General features: G+C 42.6%; 1 protein-coding gene and 1 long non-coding RNA gene across 2 annotated transcripts; one reads left to right on the forward strand and one right to left on the reverse strand.

Annotated features, from left to right (window-relative positions):
• Positions 1-707: 707 nt before the first annotated feature.
• LOC125316215 lies at positions 708-19,178 on the forward strand. The gene is made up of 4 exons (XR_007199520.1): positions 708-718; positions 15,797-15,804; positions 18,902-19,012; positions 19,044-19,178. It is a non-coding gene; the product is annotated as an uncharacterized LOC125316215 (long non-coding RNA).
• On the reverse strand, positions 13,421-15,240 carry LOC115728439 (UPF0481 protein At3g47200-like). The gene is made up of 2 exons (XM_030658773.2): positions 14,611-15,240; positions 13,421-14,183 (listed from the first exon to the last, which is right to left on the reverse strand). The coding sequence occupies exons 1-2, from the start codon at positions 15,238-15,240 to the stop codon at positions 13,491-13,493; spliced, it is 1,323 nt and encodes a 440-aa protein (XP_030514633.1). The 3' UTR covers positions 13,421-13,490.
• Positions 19,179-19,834: the final 656 nt, after the last annotated feature.

A 19,834-nucleotide genomic window follows, 5' to 3' on the forward strand; every position in this document is an offset into this window, starting at 1 on the left:
GAGCCAATTCATTGACTTCTGAATTTTCACTCCTCTTGACATGGATTAGCTCGTATTCGACGAACTTCGACAATAATTCTTTCGCCAAGTGATGATGTCTAATAATGTTTTCATTCAAACATTGATACTCACCGTTTAGTTGTTTGATCACCAAGCGAGAATCGCCCTTCACTTTAATTGACCCGATCCCCATGTCAATTAAAACATTCGATCCCACGATTAGGGCTTCATATTCGGCTTGGTTATTTGAGCATTCAAAGTCAAGCCTGAATATGAGTTTTGTTTTATGTCGAAAAGGTGATATAACCATGATTCTCGCGCTTGCTGAACCGGATGCCACTGATCCATCGAAATATAATATCCAAGGTGCAATACCAAGATAATTTTCATCATCCTCGACTTTTAAGCCTAATGGGTATTCGGTAATGAAATCGGATATTGCCTGCCCCTTTCTTGCTTTGAGCGGCACATAAATCAGATCAATTTCTATCGGAGTAAATGCCCATTTTACGATTCGGCCCCTAATGATCGGCCTGGACAACATGTACTTAATCACGTCTGTTTTGCAAATTACATGTACCGTAGTCGGCAACATATAATGTCGTAATTTTGTACAGGCGTAGTACATTGATAAACATAGTTTTTCGATGGACGTATATCTCGTCTCGGCATCGTTGAGCATCCTACTCGGGTAGTACACGGCCTGCCCTTTCCCTTCGTTGTTTTCTTAAGCCAGCATACTCCCGATCGTTGTATCGGCGGCCGATAAGTACAACTTCAATGGCCGCCCCGCCTTTGATGGCATCAACTTTGGTGGCTTGATGAGATACTCTTTTAACCTGTCGAAAGCCACTTGGTGCTTCTCTTCCCACACAAACTCTCGCTCATTCTTCAATTTGGGCAACGGGGAGAAAACTTTAATTTTTTCCGACAAGTTAGCTATAAAACGCCGCAAGAAATTTAATTTTCCGATTAATATTTGCACTGTTTTTTTATTATCGAGAGATGGCAATTCTAAAATAGCCCTGGCTTTATTCATGTCTACTTCTATACCTCTTTGGTGAACCAAAAAACCAAGGAAATTGCCAGCTTTTATCCCGAAAGCACATTTCAAAGGATTCATCTTTAACTTAAATTTGCGCATTCTCTCAAAAGCTTGCTCTAGGTGGTCCGGATGACTTACCAGTGCTGTCTTGACGATGACGTCGTCGATATAGACCTCCATGAATGCCCCAATCATATCGTGGAAAATGTAATTCATTGCCCTTTGGTACGTAGCACCGGCATTCTTCAATCCGAAAGGCATGACAACCCATTCGAACGTACCAATGGCCCCGGGACATATGAACGCTGTCTTGTGAACATCCTCCGTTGCTATAAATATCTGGTTATACCCAGAATGTCCGTCCATGAGGGACATCATTTCGTTATTGGATGCCGAATCGATCAACATATCGGCCATGGGCATCTGGTACTCGTCTTTCGGGGTGGCCGCATTAAGGTCGCTGAAATCGACACACACTCGGAGTTTGCCATTCTTCTTCTTGACAGGCATAATATTCGACAACCATTCGACATATCTTGCTAATCTTATGAATCCGGCCGAAAGGAGACGCTCAATTTCCTTCTTAATTTTAAGGATTACTTCGGGAGCGAACCTTACGGTAGCTTGATGGTGTGGTCGAAATCCCTTCTTAATTGGCAATCGATGCTCAATTATGCTCCTTGAAAGGCCAGGCATCTCATGGTAATTCCAGGCAAAACAATCCTTATATTTTCTCAATAAGTTTACCATTTGATCCTTGTATCGTTGATCGAGTAGTTGGCTCACATAAGTAGGTTGAGGGGAAACTTCGTCTCCGAGATTGACTTCTTCCAATGGGTCTTGAGCTTGAATTACCTTGTCGTCCTCCTTAATTGGGGATTCTTCAAAATCTAAAATGCCGTCTACAAGCTGTCTAGCTCGATCACTTTGCTTGACCCTATAGGCCGCATACCTCTTAGCGAGGTTTTGCGCAAATGACTGACTTTCCATCGGAAGGCGGGTCGATTGGTTCCACCGGTTCCTTTCTTGGGATCCATTCGGTGCTCCCTTTGTCAAAACGGCAGAATGCAATATCTCTTGAGTCCACTTCGGGCGGCTTAGATATGCGAATGCAATCATCTAGCATCACTTTGTCCCGGCCGGATATACGGGTCCAGGTAACACAAGTTTGGGGATTTGCTTTTACATATTCCACTTTGTCCCCATTCCAGAATGCCAGCATCTGGTGAAGTGTTGATGGGACACATTGGTTTCCATGTATCCAATCCCGCCCCAACAGCAAGTTATAAGATCCGTCAACGTCGACGACGTAGAAGGACGTCCTCGATATTTTAGATCCGACGGTCGGGTCGGCGACATATACTCCCTTTACTTGAGTAATCTCGCCGGTGAAATCAGACAATTGTATATTCGATGGGATTATTTCGTCATCATTCCTTCCTATTTTCTTGAAGAAGCGATATGGAATGAGATTTAACGTTGAACCCCCATCCACAAGTACTTTCATTACCGGCCGCCCGTTGATCTTGGCATTTATATTGAGCGACCTCAAATGATTTGAGAGATCTTCCATGGGTTTCCTGAATTCCATGGTTTCTTCATCGTTGAAGCAAAACCGAGCCCCTTCCTTTTCTTGCGTCGTTTCCTTGTCACCGCCGTCAGGTGAAGCCGACTCAAGTCGAAACTCGTGTGGTAATTTAACTCGTACCATACAAGAGCTTAGGGGGGATCTTGACCTGCTAACGGGGATTTTAAATCGGGATTTAGACGCAGATGTTTTCAATGGCTTTGTACCCTTATCCTCTTTTTCTTGAGCTGAGGGTGTCTCTTCCGGTCGTCACCGCCAAACTAGATTTCTTGGCCTTCGCAGTTTGGTGTGGTTAGGAGCTGTTGCCATTGAGCCATGACTGGCTGGAATCTCCTATTGCCGTAGTATGCCGACCCTGTTCTTTCTTTGCACCCTTCTCTTCTGAGTTCGGGTCAAGATTTTCTCCTTTTCTTGGTCCTCTGTCACCTCATACTACGATCCCTCTACGGGGTTGCTTGGTATCTTAAGAGTGCGTCGACGAGGTGGCTCGTGGAGGCCTTGTCGAAAATTTCTGTCGAACTCCTTCCCCCATCCATAGTGGACTCTTTCTTGAGGATGTGGGGGTGGTGGACCATAACTCACGTAATAATCAAACTTGCCACTTGGCTCACTTAAAATACCAATTGTAGGGTCCCCTTCATCGTATCTCTGCTTAAATGACTTATAAATTCTCCGATGGTTGGGATTTCTTCGAGGCTGGCACTTTCGATGTGAAAAGGCGTCTCGTCCCTCTGACTAGTTCGACCGCTCTTTTGGTACCCTTCCTCGGGTGTACTCATGTTTCCCAATTTTCGCTTGCAATGAGTGCATAAATTCGTTGACGTATGCCTTTTACTCGATCGCTTTAAAGACACCATTCCAGTCATTACTGGAAAAGGATCGATGTCCACATCCATCGGGGGTTTCCCTTTGTCTTCGGCGAATTTGATCTTTCCTTGTCGAATCGCTTCTTGAATGTTCTTTTTAAGAACTAAACAATCCGATGTGTTATGGCTCCATGAGTGGTGTCATTTGCAATACTTCTTCCCTGCTAATTCTTCTTTGGACGGTATCTTCTGTCCTTCTATCGATCTGATTTGTCCGTCGGCCAACAATATGTCGAAAATTTCTTCTACCCGATTCGCATCGAATGAATAGTACACTGCCTCTTTTGCTTTAGCCATTATAGCTGACTTTTCTTTCATCCTTGCTGGCTTCAATGCTTGGTACGTGTATGGCTTGTCAATGGTTAATCGGGCGACGGCTACTTCGACGGGATCCACTAATTCTTCGTCGAAATCGGGTGGCTCGACGAAACTTACATCTCCTCTTTGGGTATGCCTCTTGTCTTTTTCCTTGAGCGGACTCTCATGCTTTTTTGCTTTTGTGGATAATTCGAACAGTGCAGTGCATGGATGCCCCACCATCCTATCTCGTATTTCGAATTTCAATCCGTTGAAGGCGAACTCAGTGAACGTCTTTTTCGGTAAAGGAACTAAACATTTGTTCCTAGCCCGTTTAAACCTTGCAATAAAGCGGTCGACAGTCTCGTTTGTCGGTTGCTTCATTGTTGACAAATCCGCTGCTGACAAGTTCGACACTGCTCTTTGAAACCGGCCATGAAACAAACGCTCCATCTGCTCCCATGTCAACACCGAATTGGGTGGTAGTGCGGTATACCATGTAAAGGTTGTTTTCGACAAGGATAATGGAAAGAGCCTTAATTTCCAATGATCCGCATGTGTAGCATCTCCACATAGTGCTAGAAAACAATTGATATGTTCATACGTGGAGTGATCATCCTCGCCAGTAAAAAGTGTGAACTCAAGTATTTTAAACCCTCTTGGATACGGGATCGTATCCATCCAATCTGGGTACGGTTTTCGGTAAACATTAGCCCGGTATCCTACCATTGGGTCAATGTATACGAGTGCCTGGTCGAACACTGGCTGATGGTAATGTGGTTGATATGGCATTTGATAACCAGGTTATGGCGGATGATACATGGGTTGCACAATAGGTTGAAACATTGGCTCGGGACCTGGTGGTTGTAAAGCCTGATTCATCTGGCGATATCCAGGTCGTATGGCCCGGTGTCCATCTTGTCCTTGTCCCCTGGCTTGGGGAAATTGATCTTCCCCCCTAGCCTGCCATTGCCCCCTAAATGGTACTGCCCCCTGATTTTCGATGATCATGGGTACCGATTGTTCATTGATAGGGATAGGGTTATGCTGGGCAACAACCTCCTGACGAGCAATATTCTCGTCTTGTCGAACAGGGTGTCTCGGAAACATAACGGTATCCGCAGGTATATCTTGTCGAATAGGATGTTTAGGGAACATATCTGTGTATGCATTTACCGGACGTCTAGGTTCGTTGGCCATTAACGCCTCCCCTCGTTGTAGAATCCGCACATGTGCTAAAGGCTGAGTATTCTGTGCTCCAAGGCCTATATTTGGCGGTGTCGTTACTAGTAAACCGCCGCTTGCTGCTGGTACGAAACCATTCCCTTCTTGAGCATGAGGTGGGTTAATTGTAATCCCATGTTGTCCTGCAGCACATTCGTGATACGTGTTGATGATTAACGGCCTGACAACCTCGGTCATCCGTTGGACCATGTGATCGGCAAACTCGTTCTGGACTTTTTCGATGGTACGCCTTATCGACGTTAACATGACGGGCGTCATTTCTGGATTTCTCCTTGACTCCTCAACGTTACGTCGGGAGACCTCGACGTCCTCTTGATGGGCCGTGGATGACTCCATTCGTTGTATTTCTTCCTAGGGTTCGTCTCCACCACCGTCTAAGTTGTTACGTCCTCGTGTGCGTGGCATAGCACTTCTCTCGAACCGACACCAAAGGTCCCACCGGGCGTGCCAAAAAAGATTGTTGCGCGTTGAAATCCTTCGACGGGGCTTTGCTGGTTATGGGTTCTAGGCCCTAAATTGACTATGGCCCAAAGAGGGTTACTTACGCGAGAATCTTTTATCGAACTTAATCCGTTCGTTTTCCGAAAAAGAGTTCGGGGTCAGTTTTGGACAGAGAGTGTCAAATGCGGTAGATTTACACAAAAGGGCGCGTTACAAATAGGCTTTCGACAACTTCGACGGCCCAATGTGCGCAATAGTAACATAATGTGACAAACTTCGACGCAACCCTAGAATGGAATCGACAGGATCGGGATATGATATAGGACACAACGCTGGAATTTAATCAACAACACTGGACGGGGGATTGTAGGACACAATACCGAAATTGAATCGACAGTCTTGGACAAGATGGGTGAAGGATGCAACACCGGAATTTAATCAACGGTCTTGAACCTAACGAGTAGACATCGGAATCTAATCGACGACACCTAACTCTGGATATGATACTCGCCGGAATTGAATCGACGACGGGGATCTAAAAACTATAGCTAGGCTAGGCTAAAGGCTAAATGCTAAGAGCTAGTTTGAAAATGCAAGTGTTTTGGATTTTGTTGTGTGTGTTTGTATCTTGCTACTGCGAGGTATTTATAGGCAAGCTCTTTGGTAACCGGCGAGCGGTTTCTTCCTTTGGCCCCACGCTCCGCTCTTTTCCATAAGCCACGTGGATAACGGTTTCCCATTCTTCGCGCCTTTTCTTTTTACCTCGTGGGGATTACCGCCAACCGTCTCAATCGTGGCCTCCCTCCGCGCGCTTTTTCTTGTTCTAGAAAGAAGTGGCGCCGGAGTTTACCCCGACACGTGGCACCTTTCTGATTGGTACGTGCCTTGCTTTGGTGTTCCTTCCTATAGCCGATCATCGCTTCCTCACGTGCTCGTCACGAGTCTTTCTTAGATTATTTTAAGTGTCAACAGCGGCACTTCCACCGGATCTCATAAAAGGCTATCCCGTCGGGGGCGCATTCTTGAAGGCTTATAATATGTTCGGTGCATTCTTTCCGAGCCTCTTGCTCCATCTTGTTGCGTGAAGCTGCAAACAAAGAGGGAAAAACACTTAGCAGACTAATTTATAGCTTAAGCACTCGGAAAAAGAAAAACAAACAAGCAAAAAACCGAAACTGCCTGCGGATTTGCTGAAACTATGCTTTGGTTTGACTATGATCAAGTTATTGGCACAGAAAAAGCCGGAATTCAATGTAGCATATCAAAAGCGAGTAGCGGGTCACTCGATATCGAGTTGAATCACCATGGCCATTGATATATCTATCGCATAACGGGTAACATGACGATGCTCGATCGATCCAAGAATCGAGCCATCCACCAAGTAAAAATAAACCAATAAGGAAAAGAAGAAGAAGAAGAAGAAGAAGAGAGAACATGAAGTGGAACAAAAGAAGAACCTTCGTTGGAGAAACCCATGCCTTGAAATCTAGGGGTGAGCATGGTTTGAGAATAGAACCGAGAACCCGGAACCGGAACCTGTAGGATCCGGTCTAGTTCCAGGTTCCAAGATATGTAGGGTAGGTTCCGGGTTCCAAAAATTGAGGAACCTGTTCCAACGGATAGGTTCCGGGTTCTAGGTAGTAGAACCTGGAACCTAGACCCTAGATCCCGAAATAAATTTTTATATTTTTTTTTGTTTGTGTTTTTGCACGATCCTACAATGTTCTATGCCGTCCGATCTTGAGTGTATAATATGGAGCCAAACAAATTTTTAGGTTTCGGGTTCCAAAAAATGATAAACGTGTTCCAATGGATTTGTTTCAGGTTATAAATGTAATTTATACGGAACCTAAAACCACTCACTTCTACTTTCTCTTAGATGTTGTACCATTCACTCTTATTTTGGTTAACTAAAAATGAAAAAATAAAATAAAATAAATTGATAGGTTTTAGGTTATCCTAGAACCGACCCTAGAACCTGTGACGGGGTAGGTTCCAAGTTCCAAAAAATGATGAATCTGTTCCGACGGGTAGATTCCAAGTTTTAGGTGGAACCTGTAAGGAACCTGGAACCGCTCACCCATATTAAAATCGAAGCGGGGCCAAAAGGTCTCGTCGTGATTCGGGACTTGATCGAGGGTAGAACTAGAAGAGGCTAACTAAGTAACTGCTAATTAAATTGACTCCATCAACTGAGAGTTTGATTGGCCTTTTTTGTGGGGCCCACCTAGGCATCGATGGTCATTGAAAATAAGAGAAATAATTATGTGGCGGTTCTTAATTTACTATAAAAATAACATTTTATTTTGGGCCACAGAAAATTGAATAATAAATAATTAAAAATTATTGAGAAATCCAATCTTTTAAAAATTTGTGACCTATAACATGTTTTTATTCTTATAGTTACCCAAACACTATTATTCTAGTAAGGTTAATTTAATAATGACTGAACTTTATTATGGTCGCATTTGGTACAGTAGGTTTTACTTAGATAAAAAGTGATCTGTCAAGTTGACTTCGCTCCGACAAAAAAAAAGAAGAAGGAAAAGTTAACTTCACAAATGAAATTGGAAAAAAGATAAGAAAAAAAAAAATCAAGTGGAAACATGGGAACATATTATTCTTTGATGATCCAAGCGCAGCATTTGTCGTGGCCGATAATGTAAAATAAATGTGACCCATATGATTTTATAATAAAGGTTTAATAATTATTTCATGTTATAATTATTAGTTTATGTTGGTTACGAAAGGATACAATTGAAAGGTGCAATAAACGTGCTTTGATGGAATGCACCTGTTGAAGATGCACCTTTTGGATAACGTTTCTTTTTAAAAGAAGTCTAATCCTCCTTCCATCCTATCAACGAACAAACATTAATTACGTAACGTACGGTTGTCTCTCTCCATCAGAAACAACATGAAAGAATAGAGGGTCAAGGGAGAGAAATCAAATTCTTCATCGTCTTTGTCTTCTGCATTGATCGTTCTTCAAGAATTGCTATGGACAAAGGTATGTCTTTATTCTTATTGATTGTAAAAATCATGAAGATCGGAGATCCGTCTATGATTGAATTTCCACATGAAGTTTATGTTCAATTGCTTACAGATCATGGTCGCGTTTGATTCAGATTTTGAAAAATGCTTGTACACCAAAACAAAGCGTTTTAAGAGTTTCGATGAAATGTAAATAATGCTTGGTAAGCGCTTTTTTTTTTTTTTTACTTTTTAGGATAAAGGGATTTTCTTTTTCTTTTTCTTTTTTTGCATAAAGGGTTTAGGTTAAAAAAACAAACGAACAAAAAAAAGTTGCATAAATGCACAGACTTTTGGACTCAGAAAAGCATTAAAAAAAAAAAACACTACTCAGCCAAAAGAAGATCCCCGATTTGGACGCCCAATTCATTTCTCAGAACTCCCAGGGAACAACGAAAGGGGAACGATCACTCACCTAAACACAGATCCTAACATTTGCCAACAAAACCCAGAACGTCAATCCATGGATTTTCGAAGATCAGAGGTTGTAGAAGAAGAAGACCAATACGGTCGCATACGAGATGACGTCCCAGCGGAGTCCCTCGAAAGTCTTCGAAAAACAAAAGAACAAAAGAACGAGTCGCTGCACATGGAGCTCCCCTCCTGCATCGACGGGGCCAGACCCGATGGCGAATCAACTTCTGCAATAATTAAGATCATTAAGTCAGATAGAACAAACACGGAGTAGTTAGAAAAATTGTGTGTGTGTGGGTGGGTGTTAGGGGTTGGGGATGTGAGGGTGGTGGGGGGGGGGGGTGGGGGCGGGGGAAGAACTTAACGATAATCACTGGAATTTATTATGTTCGTCAAATTTCCAGTTCTTTTTCATGTCGATGATAGGTTCGCGTGAATCGGCAAAGGAAGTTTCCCAGCTAAGCCCTTTGATGGTTGGCGACTAAAATGTCACACCCCAATTCATCACAAATAAGGGTACGACACCGCCATTCTTTTTATAAAGAACGTAGTCTCAAGTTAACCAAAATCCCATCTTATATCGAAGATAGTCATTAGGTTACACTCTCAGAGCTTTTATATAATCATAAAAAAAATATATGTACATGTCTATTAAAAGATAATTCAAAAGTTCAACAGCTATATACAACTCATACAAAAAATCCTATAAAAAAATGCTGCTGCTGACGCAACGCTCACGTCCTACTTGCGGTCACGGAAGAACTTGAAAAAAAAATGAGATGAAAGGAGTGAGCTACCACGGCTCAATGAGAAATACATTTCTTCTAAGCAGATCGAACACTTACAATGCACATTTAAAACACAAAACATGACTCTTTTTTTCACCAAAAACAAAGTATCAGAAACTTTCAATATCACGATGAGTCATATTCAACTTCCAACATGATATATATATATATATTAGAAATACCATTTCTTAATAAAAATGTCAAAACACATATCAATGGTTTATCCATTTACCAATCTCCTGAAAATACATGTTAATGGTATATCCATTGACCAATCTCGTGATTAAATACCCAACCGTGGCCACGCGTTACACCCCGTGACAAAAGCGACAAAGATCCCCCCTTGATAAGTTCTCCATCTATAATGCTAGTGGCTTGGCCCATAAGGATATCATAGACTAGTATGCGCATACCCACAAACCCTCCAACTTGATTCACAGTGATATTAAGCACCACAACCTCATCCTCCAATATCCAGAAGTCTAGTCCAGAATCAATATCACAAAATCATGTACAAAATCAAGCATAAAATCTTTTGGCACTCAACTTAATCCACAAGAATACCTTTTGAGAATACATATCACAACCTCTTCTCAAACCATATCAAATATTAAATGGGGTAGTAAATGTCCGATCCGATGTTTTGCGCAAATAATGCTATAATAAAAATTCATTTTCAAGGAAATTTCATTAACTCATAAAATGTCTATATTTTTTCAAAGCATGAGTTTTATAAATTTATAGAAGAAATAATATCACTCACCTAGAGAAGTTGAAAACCAACCTACGGTGGTTACTCAAATTGACGCACACGTGTTCCTATCAAATATATGAAAAATGGTATAAAAAAAATGAGTAATATGCTACATTAAAGCATGACTCGACTGAAAAAGGCCTATTTGTCTCTAAGGCAACACCTACGCACCAACAAAATGTTCGCTCGTAGCGGACACGCATGTTGTCCGCTACTCGTAGCTTGCGGATAAATTTAAACGGATCATAACTCCCTCCTTCGAGTTTCGATTTAAACGAACTTGGAGTCCAAAGAAAGCTCTTATAATGTATAACAAAATACCCAACACGGCTTGTCCAGAATCTATCCGAAAAGTGGTAAGAACGGGCGCAACATGTTCTGATCGCACACTATTCACTACGTGCATCAAACTTTCAAATTTTGTTTCAGACAAACCATAAGTCTAAATTGAGTTTTGTAAAGTCCCACAGCTCCACAACACCCTAAATTATCGTTCCCCTAAAGACTCTTAACTTAACGACTCCAAAATCTGACTTCGAGGCTCAATTTTTTCATAAATTCGAATTTGAGCCATAAATATGAAAACCATTCCGATTAGACGAACGAGGAGTGCGAGCACTTACCTAGCGTTGCGGCACGTAGTGAAACGAGCTCGGGGAGACGTCCGTGATGGATGAACGCACATTCGATTCTTTCTTCCCTTTTTTTCCTCTCTCCCTTCTCCTTCTTTCTTTCCTTTTTTTTTTTTTTTTTTTTGCGTACTGTTTCTGCGTTTTGGGGCTCTCGGGTTCTTAAAAGAATCGAGACGTGCACTATTATGCTTTCGCCTTCTTCTTTGTTGACTTTGTTAACTCTTTTTTTTAAGGTGGGTCCCACACATTAGACATGGTAAAAAATAAATAAATATTACATAAAATGGGCTTAAGTACACCCAAAGTACCATAACTTGTGTATGACACTCATTTTAGTGCCAAAACTTTCAAATCGATCACTTTAGTGCCAAGTTTTTGTAACTTCGATCACTTCAGTGCTACATGCATTCATGGCCGCCGGAAAGTCTACAAGGAGTTTATGTGAACTTTTTACATAAAAAAAGAAGGAGGACGTGCCTTGCCGGAGACCGACTCAGCAATTTGAAGAACAACAAGATGTCATAAATGCCGATTTCGCTTAACATAAACCCTAAATGCCCAAATTGAACCCCAAATTAGAAACCCTACCGCGGCTGAAGTGAAATTGAGTCCTCCATTTCGATTTCGCCCCAAAATTGACAGCCCTAGGTCAAAATGGAGGGAAAGAGCTTCGGTGGCAGCTCAAATTTGGTTCGACCAACTGAAGAAAATGGTGAAATTTACGGCGAGCCACATCAGCGTCGTCTATTAATAAAAAAAAGTGCCACGTCAAATTTCTGGCGAAGTATATTGGAGTTGGCACTTAAGTGATCATTTTTCAGAAAATTTGGACTAAAGTGATCCGATTAAAACTTTTGGTACCAAAGTGATCTCCGTACATAACTTTTGGCACTAAAAGTGTACTTTTTCCATTAATTTGTGAATTTGGCCAATCAATAATCAAAATTTGGGATAAAGTCGATTTTCGGTTTTTTTTTTTTAAATTGATGATGCAAAAGTCAAATTAAGGTAAAAATGAGTTGATTAAAGGATCTTTGAAATTTTTGGAAAATGTTGACCAAGTGTTGACTTCAATAGTTAATTAAAAAGTCTACTCTAAATATTCTTTGATTATTGGTAAAATCAATGCATGGCTTTAGACAGAACACTACGAAACTTGAAAAACTTTTAAAAACACTAAGACGACTCTTTTTTGCTAAGAAACGGGCCATGTTACGATCAGAAAATATAGTCTCAAGGTTTTACTTTTAATGACTTGTTGACTAAAAATCGGGTGTCAACTAAGTAGTAACGTTAAGGAAATAGAGTTGGCCATTGTTTTGGTGTCGGATATTTGCGTGGGTGATTTTAATAGCGGGCGGAATAGGACTCGCGCTCAATACCCAACCAAACGTGTCTCTGATACGTGGGATTTACTCGGCAAAGGAAAAAGGAAGGAGCTTTCGGGGCTGCATGTATCACCAAAATGTTTGGTGGAAGGGATATATGGAGCTGTAGTTAATCTGGACATGAAAGAGCGAAGCACGAAGGCGAAGCCTTTGAAAAGTCTTTCCTAATCGACTCTTCTGCTAAGAATCTGTCACAAGCAGAGATATTTGCTTCGTTTTACACTTTGAACAGATTTTTAGCCATTACTCCTGACTACCACCGACTAAGCTAGAATCACATACTTTAACTACTCATTACGTATCTAAAAATTAGTGACATGTAGTTCATTTTCTTCATCGACAAAAAAAGGGGTCATGCTCATATTTTTTTATTGGAGTTTGGGCATGAGTTCATGAGTAACGATTGATATATATATATATATATATATATATATATATATATATATATATATATATATTTTTTTTTCTCTTGTAACGAGAGGTGCAATGTGCTAATTATAGTGAAATCATCTACTGAACATGGCCCTAATTTAAGGATGAAACATGATAAAACGTTACGTCTCGATTTTTTTTTTTTTTTTTTTTGCTTTTACGTGTTATTTCATTATGATTACGCGCCGAATTCTAACGTAAACTTGTATGAGTCTTGGCTTTTTTGGATAAATTGCCCACAACTTCAACAAAATCTAACGAAAAAGGAGATGTTGCAACGGAAGATTTCATTTCCCTAAAGCTGGATGATCCTTCGGACTGTGTATCCAAGTTGGACAAAAATGAAGAAGATTGAAACAAGAGAATCGTCATTTGATAATGATATATAAACAGCCAAATCTGCATTGTTCAAAAGGGGGAAATAAGCACGACCGAAAACAGGAGGAAAATCATATTCTTGACAATAATCAACAACCAATCAACAGATGATTATCGTGCATAAGCCATTATAGGAAAAACCCAAAAAATAGAAGAAAGAAATTATTATTACAGAGGCAACGGGAGGGTTCAATAGTAGGTGAGCAAAGCATATACGGTCTGAATTATGGCGATTGCGAAGAGGAGGATGGCGGCGATGAGAGACAATATAGTCCAAGGATTCTTGAAGTAGGTGTGGTTGAGATTAGCCCTCCACCTGTTCCAGGGCTTCTCGCAGTATGTGCTGATCTTCTTTTGCACGGCGTCAAAGCTGTTGTTGGATGCGAGCGTCACTTCCTTGCACAGCGAGTTGAACAGCTCGGCAACCGCCTTGTCGCTCCCCAAGGCATTCTGGATGATGCCATTGGTGTGGAGCAGCGCGACATCCCCCTCATTGTTGATGATGCTGTCCATGAAGGTGACGTAGGATGTGACCTCGGTCCCAGCCCCGATGTGCAAGCGCTCGAAGGTCATGATGTTGAGGAACATGGACTCGGTGGCGTCATCCACCTTGATGACGGGGAGCCTCAGGACCCCTCCGCCAAAGGAGACGTCCTCGAGACTGCGAGTATGGCTCTTCTTGAAACGGATCCCGGCCTCTTCCAGCTCGGTGGCCGACCGGATAATCTCGTCGCCACCAGCCTCAGGCCCATTCTGGACCTTCTCGGGCGTCAGCAGGCCTTTCCTGAAGACATCCATGACATGCAGGAATCTGTCCATCCGTCTGACGCCGGTGTTGGGGAAGTAGAAGTTGAGGATGAGCTCATTGATGTAACCCTCACGCTGTGATGTCGGAGTAAAGCCAGCACATCAAATACTAGATTGTTGTCGTGTCGATGCTACTCACACAAAAGGGCAAAAAAAAGGTTTTCGATTGAGGTGATAAATCCAAAGATTTTGTTAGCATAACAGTTTAAAGTGATTATAAATGTAAAAACATAATATATTTTTAAAAGAATAGACTTCATAATAATTTTTTATTTTTTATTTTTTGTGGACCAAAATAGGTTGTCGTTCTTATGAGTTATGGCAGATAGAGAATTATTACATACTCATTTATCTAGATCTAATGGAATTGTTAACTGATCTCGAACCATGGCGTGAGGTCCATATGAGGTTACTAATATGCGCTGTTAGGTGAACATTAATCCGGCGGTTTTCTTGCGTGTAATGACCTCTCCAACGACGAAGTGAAATCTAACAAACTAACCTCCTTGCCGTCTCTCTCGACTGTGACCAGACATTCCAGCACTAGCATCGGCAGCTGATTCTCCAGCATCAACATGTCCCGTCTTATGTACGGCGTTATATATGCCATCCTGTGGGTGCTGAAGATGGGGTCAGAGGGCGCATAGTCATTCTTCTCCTCCTCTACCTCTGCAGCGATCCTCATGATCTCGAGTATGAAGCAGCCGTCCGTGATCATGAGCTCCAGGAACTGGTCCCCCGCGCCATCCTTCCACTTTGGGTCCAGTGCATCATAGCTTTCCTCAAGGTTCCGTGCCACCTTCCTCAGGGACTCGAGGAAGGGCTCGCGGGTCTTCTGGGAACGGTTCAGGAAGTGGTCGAGTGCGCGGTTCTTGTGTTCCTCCATTGGACGGAGTTGGACATCGTTGTGGTGGTAGGGGCCGAAAGAGACAACCTGCGGCCGGTAGGCATTGGGGCTGAGGTTGGTGATGAAGGCGGGGACCCTGTAGATGGACGGTTGCTTGTTGTCGTTGACTGGGACGATCCAGTCGGTCTCGTTTGGGTCCAGTTGGGGCGGCAAGGGTAACACGGTTCCACAAGTTTCAGAGGTTCCGTAAGTTTCTGTTGTGGGGGATAGAAGAGGAGTATCCATGGTGCCAGAGAGAGAGAGAGAGAAAGAGAGAGAGAGAGAGAGAGAGGATTGGAAGAGTGTGTGAAGTTTGGGGTTGTCCTAGCCCAACGCTGGTATAGATAGAGGTGTCAGCCCTCCTCCCGCGTGTGGACAAAATTTTTGTTTGCACGTGGGACCAAAAAAAAACTTGAGTAAATATGTCACGCAAATATATATTGCAGGTAAATACTTCCCATGGGTATAAGTTTTGAGTTTTTCGTGCCACAAAAAAAATCGAAATACATATCTCATCGTAGGAATTTTTTTGGGCAGGACACTAAGAGTACCAATATTTATGTACGGCGATTACTTTAGTGTCAATATTTTTTTTGAATCATTTAAGTGCCAATTTAAAAAAAAACGGTTATTTCGGCGCCAACTACGATGAGTTCCGCCGGAAATCTAATGTGGCATCTACGTGGCTCATTGGAGCTTCCAAGTCAGCAATAAATAAAAAGCCAAAATTTGCCAAAAGTTATAAGACTTAAAAAACTAAAAAAACGAGCTAAAAAACTTTTTAAAAAAATCAGGGCTATAGTGGCGGGGGTCGTTGGCCATCCCCCACCCTCGTCGGGCATTGCCAAGGATGGTGGGTGGCGGCGGCGGCGGCGAGGGACCGCAACAAATTAGATTCGTTATTTTTATTTTTATTTTTATAGTTAGTAAGCTAATTTTAAAATTTAATTTAATTTTTTAAAAATATTTTAGCTTATTTTGTAGAAGATATCACACATGGTATTCACATGGAGTGGTTTTTTTAAAAAAAATTACCACGTCGACGCCAATATGGACTGCCTTTTTTTAAAAAAAATTCCACATAATATTAAAAATTAACAAAAAAAATACTACATGTATTATTTGGCTGGAATTGACACTAGAGTGATCGTTTTTTGCTGAAATTGGCACTTAAGTGATCATTTTTTCTACGATCTGGCGGTTAAGTGATAAAAAAAATATTAACATTAAAGTGAGCGTCGTACACAAATATTGGCACTCTTGGTGTCCTTTTGCATATTTTTTGAGTGACTTTTACCCTATTTTCTATTATGAACAACCCCATTGTAGATAGTATTTCGAAATCAAATACCTTGAAATTGTCTAGAGGCACCATAGTGAAATTCTACGAGCCAAAAATCGTAATAGTGAATGTGTATATAGGAATTTTTGTTGCCAATAGTCTGAATTTGATGTACGCCTAATCCACATGCACGGACACTCCTTAAAAAGTAAGCCAATCAAGAATCTCGAAAGGCCATAGTTCCGTACTTGGAATCGAATCAATTTGATGTTATCAATTAATGCTGGACAATTGGGCACCAAATCGACCGAGTCATCTATTCTTATTATTGTTTTTCATGCGACGCTACCATCATAGTTTATCGGTACAATTGATTTTGACATCGGCAATTCATGCATCATGCGGGGTATAGGTCCATAGAGCCGGTCCATTCTTCCAAAAGCAACAGCAATTTAAAGTGAAAAGTATTGCTAAAATTGGATCTTGGGTTGGGTCAAGTATGAGCCGCTAATATTGTATTGCATAAAAATGGGTCAAAAAGGATTAAACTGTTGACCCAAATCTTTTTGATGAACCTATATATAGGTCACTTTTTGTGCACGAGCTAAAGAGAAGACATATTTAAGCATTTCCCATGGAAACCGTAGGAAATGAATTGCATGCAAGCGAAGCACGATCTAGTGTCCATGTCTAAGCTTTTGAATTTGATGAATCTGACAAGTGTCTACCTAAATTAAAGAATCGTCTAATTTGAGATGAGACACTACATTTATAATAGTATTTGTTTTCGTTGTATTTGATAGAAATTTTTTACCTAGTATGTTCGGGATATGCCAGGTTTCTTATTTAAGCAAAAAGATATATTTGAACTCATATCAAAGTCTGGGTCAAAAAAAAGAACTCATATCAAAGTCAAACCATAGAGGCAAAGGTGAGTTTCTATGTTGAACTACGTATCGATGTTGGTATCATCTTTCTTTTTTAGCTTGGGATCACTTAAAGAGTGATTGACTGCGAGCATTTATGAGCTCCAACCAAGAGTTCTCTTAAAAGATGTATCGAATTTGAGCTCATACATGATACCGAACCCGAATTGGGATGAGCAGGACCAGATTTCTTGACTGGATACCCAGTGGAGTAGGGCCGTAGCAGTTCAACGAAGAATCTAATTTCTAGGGAATATCCATGACTGATCAATCAAGAAATTGACTCCTCTAATCGATAAGTTGTTGGATCAGTTATGACCTAGGTCGTACCGATACGTGCAGGAGGTCGTCGCGTCGGTATCGGACACCGACAATCGATCAATGCGTGTCAAGAAACCGACACGCCGTCAACGAGCCGGACACGCTGTCGACACGCGTGTCGGACTCCTAGAGTCCCCTCATAAAAATAAAAATAAAAAGTAAGTCCGAAGCCTCTAGGCGATTGAGGATGAGGTCCGGCGACTCTGAAGTCTCTTGGCGAGAGAGAGAGAGCGAGAGCGGAAGAGGAAGTAACGATAGAGAGAGAAAGTTGCAGAGAGAGAGAGAAAGAAGCTAGTGACGAGCAGAAAGCGAGCACCGAGCGCCCGAGCAGAGATGAGCTTTGTGTGCGCCGGAGCAGAGAGCGAACGGGCGGCGGAGGACAGAGCAAGAGAGCGCCGGAGGAGAGACGAGGCAGCCAAAATCATAGTCGTTGTCGTCGTTGGCTTCTCGAGACAGAGGTGAGGCGTGTGCGTTCCAAAAGTAGAGAGAGAGGACAGACATCACGGGGAAGAACAGAGGAGAGAGGAGACTGAGCTTGGGGAAGTGTGATGATTTTTTGAAAAAGTAACGAGAGAGAGAGAGAGAGAGGAGAGGAGCTGGGGCAGAGAGAGAGACTCGAGAGAGAGGAGAGGAGGCCACAGACCGGGTATTGCTGATCTGGTGCCCATGTCTATCCATCATGCCACACGTGTCCGGAACGGGCCCCACCAGTCAGAAAAAGAAAAAACTTCTCTCTCCCCTCTCACGGTCACGGTCTCCGTCTCCCTCCCTCTCTTTCTCTCTCTTCACCCTCCTCCCTATCTCGTCCGCCTGACTCCTCTTTCTTCTTTGACCTCGAGCCCGAGCCTCCGCCTTTGTCGGCCGCCGTGAAGAACACGATCGGAGTCTCCGGAAACGGGCGCGCCAGATGTCGATCTTACAGCTGCCTCGCCCGTGGCCAGCGAACCCAAATTCGAGCTCGAGCGGCCATGGCCGCGAGTCGCAAGTCGAGCTCGAGCAGCCACGGCCGAGGCATCCTTGTCGGTTCGTGGCCATTGCCGCCAGATGTCGAGCTTGCAGCCGCTCGCTCGTGGCTTGTCGAACTCCAGAGTGACCGACTTCGGCTTTGGCTTCTCCGTGAGCGGCTCGAAGGGCGAGAGGTGGCTGAGGACGCCGCCCTTCACGTTCGGATCCAGATCCTCGGGCCACAGACACTGGTGCTTCTTCACCTTCCTGATCTTCGCTGCCACCACCGTCAAAACCTTCCCTCCTCTCGTCCCCAGCCGTGCCCTCCCGAGGGCCCTCAGCGACAAGTCTCCGGCGCCGTTGCCCGAGTTGCCTCCCAAAAGATCGGAAGCCGCAGCTCCGGCCAGGGACACCGACGGCCGAATCAGAAAAGCCAGCTCCTCGACCAAATCAAGCACTTGCCCAAGAAACTGCCGAGGTTGGAGAAGAAAGGGGTCGGGCGGACGAGAGAGAGAGAGAGAGAGAGAGAGAGAGAGAGAGGAGGGTGAAGAGAGAGAAAGGGACGCGGGGGGAAGAGACGGAGACCGTGACCGTGAGAGGAGAGAGAGGAGTTTTTCGTTTTTCTGACTGGTGGGGCCATTCCGGACACGTGTGGCATGATGGGTGGACATGGGGACCAGATCAGCAATACCCGGTCTGTAGCCAATATTTTCTCGAGGAGCTGGGGCAGACGCAAGATGATGACAGAGGACAGAGGAGAGAGAGTGGAAGAGACGTGACAGAGGAGAGAGGAGAGAGAGCGTGGGCATTCAGAGGTGTAGTAACATCGGGAGCATTCAATTCAAATGGTTTAATTTTCTTTTTATTTTATTGTCCTTTTTTTTCCCTAAACCGGCTGCGGTCCATGCTAGAAAATTACTTCTTTATTATAAGATCTATTTTTATGAAAAATCATAGAAATAATAATAAAAATATATTTTTTAGATATGTGTCCTAACGTGTTAAAAATTTCTATTTTTTAAAAATAACATATCGGCTTGTCATATCATGTCGTATCGCGTATCAATGTCGATGCTATTTAAGTTATGACAGCTATAATTAATAGACAATAAACACAAAAATCTCATAAGAGATGTTGACGTAACCCGAAAGCGACTAATTGAAAGTCAAATTTAACAAGGGAAGAGTGTTGGGGGGTGCCCAAGTGAGGCGTGTGCGTCACTTTCTGGGCACCGGTAAAAGATAAAAAGTGTTTAGGTATGTTCCATGAAAAACACGTGGGAGTCGAATTGCATAAATTAAAAAGCTCGTATTGAAATTAAATGCATTGAAAGTGATTTGCAAATGGAGTTTCCATATTTGACGT

The sequence above is a fragment of the Rhodamnia argentea genome, chromosome 8, assembly GCF_020921035.1.
Source record: "Rhodamnia argentea isolate NSW1041297 chromosome 8, ASM2092103v1, whole genome shotgun sequence".
NCBI lineage: Eukaryota > Viridiplantae > Streptophyta > Magnoliopsida > Myrtales > Myrtaceae > Rhodamnia > Rhodamnia argentea.